Below are 5,516 nucleotides of genomic sequence, written 5' to 3' on the forward strand. Positions count from 1 at the left end.
TAATGTAAAATGACCACTATACCCTTGGTCGTCCTCTTTTTTGGCTCTTCTATAATATAGTAATATTTTATCCTTTCAATATATTCTCTTTTTAATATTAATTCCATTTATATATTTAGATCTCTATTATAATATTTTCCTATTTTTAATTTGCAAAATTGATTACTTATATTATGTTATATTATAATTTTTTCTATAATAATATTTTATTATAAAAATAGAAAAATATCGAAACAAACCACATTCTTATATTAGGATTATATTTAACTAAATTCTTATCGATTCTCAAATCTCGATCGAATCTTTAATTTATTATGTATTCAAGTCAATAATACACAGCTACAACGACTGCTGAACCAACTCCTATGATGCGGCTTTATGTCATTGTTTTCCTAAAATTTGTGCTTTCGTTTTTTGATTTATGTGCTATAATTTAATTACGTATAAAGTTTCATACAAAAATAATAATTTTAGATTTTTATAATCTTAAACATGTTTTAATATAATTTCTGATTGTTATGATTTCTTTTAAATGTGTAAGTTATGATCTTAAACATGTTGTATTATTTACTTACTTATAAGAGATACTTATTAAAGATAGAAACAAAAATTTAAAGTTAATTACTTCAAATATAAAAAAAAAAAAATATAGTATTCTTTTTAGAACTAATTAGTAAAATACAGTAAAACGTAAATTATAACAAGGAAAATAAAAGATTTGCAAGAAAATAATTTTATCTCATGCCACTTAGTATAATATAATTAATACAATGGTTGCTTAAGAACTCAAAAGAGGTGCTATTAATGTGGAATAATAAGAATATGTACAATAAATTGATTATTCAAAGACACATACATCTGAAATAATATTATTCATCGGTCATTAATTTAAATTGTGAAAATAATTATTAATATTTATATTCGAATAAATTATCTTAATCATATTTTTTACGGTATAATCCTTCCTCGAACCTCGCTAATGTAGAATATTTTTTGTGTATAATTGGATTGCCCTTTTATATATAACAACATTTAATTATTAATCATCACATAACTCTTTCATTATTATTAAACACCATATAAATGATCTTTACATTATAATGTAACATAATTATTAGTGTGTAAACTTACTAAACTATAAGGTATAAGGTCTCAATCCCACCAAATGATCTCTTATTTATGAGCCCACTTTACTCTTTTAAAAGTCATACTATCAAAAAAAAATATTTTAGAAAATTCCAAAATATTAAAAAGTCAAAAGTCAAAAAGTATAATTAATCAAATTGAACAATTGACATCAACCACAAAGCCAAGTAGGATTTAAAAAATGAAAAGAAATTATAAGAGGATAAAAGCTTATTCACAATATTTATATCAAATTATAATAACATAAATATATGATATTATTTGCATGTATACTTTTATCACTTAATTATGAACAATTAATGTATATTTTCATTTTATTAAACTACTTTATCATGATAAATTAAATTAATTTGATATGATTTAATTTACTTCATTAAGTAGCAACTTAAGAGGGTGATTATATTATATTATTCACTTATATAACAATGCTAACAATCATAATCAAGCACAAAAGTTGGGTGATGATAACAATTCAACACACGTGCTAGGCAATTACAAGATTTTAATTATTCTTATTAGCATTTGGTTTTGTTGATTAATAGCTTGATTGAACAAGTTTTTAAGTAGTAAAAGAAAAAGTGAAGTAATTTTAGCTTTTGAAAACTTAATTAAGTACATATTGTTGCTTTTATATTAAAATTAAAATATTTTTCAAATTAAATAGTTCGTTCAAAAAAAATAAAGTGCACCTAACTTGCCTTAACGATTGAATGAGATTTTTGATTGATAAAGCTAATAGCCTCAAAATATCTATACTAAAATCTTAGTATTCAATCTCATGAAGTCTATTTTACTAAAGTGAAGTTCCCTAAATAATAGCCAAATTTATTTTATTTTTTATTTCTTGAAAAGTATTTCTTATTAGTATATTTTTAATTGGACAAGAAAAGAATTTCTTGTTAGGCACAAAAAATTCATGGCTAAAACTTAAACCTATCATCAAATATGGTCCCGGCGGGGCTCGAACCCGCGACCTTCGGCTCATAAGACCAACGCTCTAACCAACTGAGCTACGGGACCGTTTTGTTTAATAATTAAACATTTTGTTATCTGATTCGTTAATGTCTCAATAGATTTGTGAACTGTTATCACAATTATGTTCTACATAATAAATTAATTTAGTGTTTAGAAACAATGAACTTTTTTGATTCCCTCATAAAGATTTGCTATCGTTCTTCTCGAGTATACTTTAATGAAAGAAAAAAAAAGATAGATTTTGTTGTATCTTGTGTAGAATATCAAATCATAAACGAACAAAGATATGAGAGAAAAACTTACTGATTAGTGACTGTGAGACCTCATTTCTTGATTGAAAGGGACACGAAAGGCCTCGGCCCTTGGATAGATATAGCGGAAGGAAAGAGCTTTTGATATTTTTCATGTCGTCAAAAGAGTTGCACAATGATTTTTTCGTGTTCAAAATTTATGGCGAGTGCACAATCGAATTGATCAGGTCGAATAAAGTTTCACCTAATACTACAATTTTGACTGTGCAATCGATTATTAACCATTAATTAATTAACATATAACTCAAATTGGTTCAGTATAACAATGCCAGGTAAATTTCTGATAATATCCTATACTAAAAAAAAAGTTCAATAGTATCTACGCAAACTTAAAATAGTTCAAATACAGAGCTTACTAAAACGACGACAACAGTAAATTAAACATAAATTATGTCACAAATAAACAACAAAACGATGTCTTCCAAATAAAAATCAAATCAAATACTACAAAATCTCCATTAGAATCATTTTTGTAACTAAAGTTCGATTTTTCGTTTCCTTTGCTACCAAACATTGACCGGAGTAAGGGCGCAAACTGCTGGTAATTGTGAGAGTATCTTGAGGAAGATCAGCTTCGGACTGCCACATAAGAATCGACAGTCGTGTACAGGGGATCAACTACGTTTTCGAATCCATAAATCATCTGACTACTTCTCAAAAATGCATCTCTTAAGACGAAACCGATGTCTATGCATCTTATCAGTTCACTGGGAAATGTAACAAATCACACTGAGGCGGAACTGGGTTAGTGATATCCCCCCCTTCCTCTTCCCCTTCCGCGAAAACCTCCACGAAAACCCCTTCCTCTGCCTCTTCCTCTTGAACTTCTCCCTCCATATGATAGTCCTTGAAAAGCTCTATCAACGAGCTGGTTCTGCATGCTACCACCTCCCCGGCCCTTCTTTGGTCCAGAACTACTGGAACCATTAATAGCACCAGCGGGTCGTTTTACTCTGAGGATAAAGAAAGGGACAAAACTAAGGTAAGATGAGAAATTAAATGAAAAGGTAGGTAGTGACCGGCCTAAAAGAACATAAACCTCTGCTAAGTCTTCCATATTGAATGAAATTTTGAGTAAATAACCAACAATAAGTTGGCAAATAACAAATGACGGGTAAATCAAAAAAAGCTTAGAGTTCAAACAATTAACACTCGAGACCTAAAAGCATCTTGAGATGATAGACAAACAGTAAGCCAAGAAGACCTTTCTTTCTGTATTAGTTTATGTCTTGCGTCATGGTTTTTGTGCTATACTAAAATAGTGCTAGAATAGTTTAGCATGACCAAAATCATATACAAATGTAAAATGATATCAGATGATTGAATTACTTAAACCAAGCATCAAAATGACTACAATGAAAAATAGAATTCCATAATAACTAGAGGCTTATTCTGGGGATAGCAGTTAGCTTTTCTGACCACCGATAAATGTGTTGAAACTGCAAACCAATCAGAATGAAACACTACGCATGGGCTGAAGGAAGACAGGTTTCATATGTAACTTGCGTATTATAAATGAAACCTGGTTTGAGTTGTATCACTATTAAGTGCTGATTAAATCCAAATCAATGTAATACTAAAGCAGGGGTGTAAAGCAGGGGTGGGGTTTATGCTCAACATCTCATTTCACTAATGTGATATATATTATACATCACTATGCAGCCAGTTAATAATCCATGCAACAATATTACTTATGACTTATGAGACCAGACTAGTCAGATAAACTAGCGTACCATACCCTCTTTCTGCTTAGTAATTCAAACAATAACATACCCAGTTGAAGCTGCAGTCGTTGGTGTGGCAGATTTCACAACTTCCTTCCAAGAAAGGTTGATTTTTTTGTCCCCGATGAATGAAGGTGTTTTTGCATGTAATGGCTGAGTAATCAAAGATAACAATTGATTCAAGACAGTTTCACATAAGCAAATTCAAATGTATTTCTATATCTTAAAATTCAGTTTAATTACCTGTGCCATAGACAGTATATTATTGCAAGTTCTCAGCCCTGTAGTAGTATTCTGCTTTTGAGCCTTCTGCAGAACCCAAAAGATTTTACCTCAAATAGTGCATCATTAAGTTGCATTTTAAGAACATTTTGATATAACATGGAGAATAGCACTCACAATTTTTTCCTTTTCTTCATCAGATTTAGCATCAGCAAATGCTTTATTGTGCTCCACCATCCCTTGAGTTAATTTCTTAATGGTAGCCCTAGCAAGCTCTTCAACACAGTTTAACCTGAATCAAATACCAAAGGAAATAAGTGAATTCAAGACTTGAAGGAATGCAGGCACAGTAGGGGTGTCAAATAAGTGGGTTGAGCTGAGTTTTGACGGATAAAAACAGGTTGTGTAAAGAAATGGACGGGTCAATAGCCCACCCAAAGGTTACTTCGGCTGAAATGAGTTGGGTCAAGTGGGCTAAAACAATAGGTCATGACCCAGCTGTTCCCAAGTTTTAATTTCTTTGCTTTCTTATACAACTACGCATCAATCCAATATAACTTGGGATCGGCTAATATGAATCAATTTGAGCTACATATCAGCCCAACTTTTAACTTTTAGATGAGCTGCTGGGTGGGTCAAAACGGGTTGAAATAATAAACGGGCGGAACATATTTTCATGGGCTAATTTTATTTGCCAGTCCTAAAGAAGCACATCAAAGTAACTGGCCCAGACACCACGGTTAACAAAACAAGAAAAGAAAGAAAAAGCACAGTAAATTAAAAGGATAAGTGCTTCCAACATGGGAGTTTGACATAATCATTGACACCACCCAATCAGTTACTGCACCCCTATAGCCTACCATAGTTAGCAAGGTTCCGATAGCTTGCTCAGGGAAAAAGTACAATTTAGTAATTACGGCTTTCCTCTTCTAGGATTATATATATTTATTGGGAATATTGGTTTTATTTACTTTTTCAATTGTGTTTATGATACTATAGCAGATCAATGAAAAGGAAAAATAATGGAAGCATACATAATGATTGATTTAACATAGAAATTGACAGAAACCTCTAGGACCCCTCTCTCCACTCATCTCGTTCTCTCTCTTTCACTCCCACCCCACCCACTGCACAACCC

The 5,516-nt window shown here is 31.1% G+C and overlaps 1 protein-coding gene and 1 non-coding gene across 2 annotated transcripts in view; both read right to left on the reverse strand.

Moving 5' to 3' along the window:
• Nucleotides 1-2,092: 2,092 nt before the first annotated feature.
• Nucleotides 2,093-2,166, reverse strand: TRNAI-UAU. The gene has a single exon. It is a non-coding gene; the product is annotated as a tRNA-Ile (tRNA).
• Nucleotides 2,167-2,698: 532 nt separating this feature from the next.
• LOC107002709 (apoptosis inhibitor 5-like protein API5) overlaps nt 2,699-5,516 on the reverse strand; it is an 11,438-nt gene continuing 8,620 nt past the window's right edge. Inside the window, exons 13-16 of the mRNA XM_015200853.2 lie at nt 4,556-4,670; nt 4,400-4,465; nt 4,206-4,309; nt 2,699-3,385 (exon numbers count right to left, since the gene is read on the reverse strand). Of these exons, the coding sequence (XP_015056339.1) occupies nt 3,178-3,385; nt 4,206-4,309; nt 4,400-4,465; nt 4,556-4,670 (493 nt within the window). The 3' untranslated portion in view covers nt 2,699-3,177. The remainder of the gene's footprint in view (nt 3,386-4,205; nt 4,310-4,399; nt 4,466-4,555; nt 4,671-5,516) is intronic.

The sequence above is a fragment of the Solanum pennellii genome, chromosome 10 (genome assembly GCF_001406875.1).
Source record: "Solanum pennellii chromosome 10, SPENNV200".
Classification (NCBI taxonomy): Eukaryota; Viridiplantae; Streptophyta; class Magnoliopsida; order Solanales; family Solanaceae; genus Solanum; species Solanum pennellii.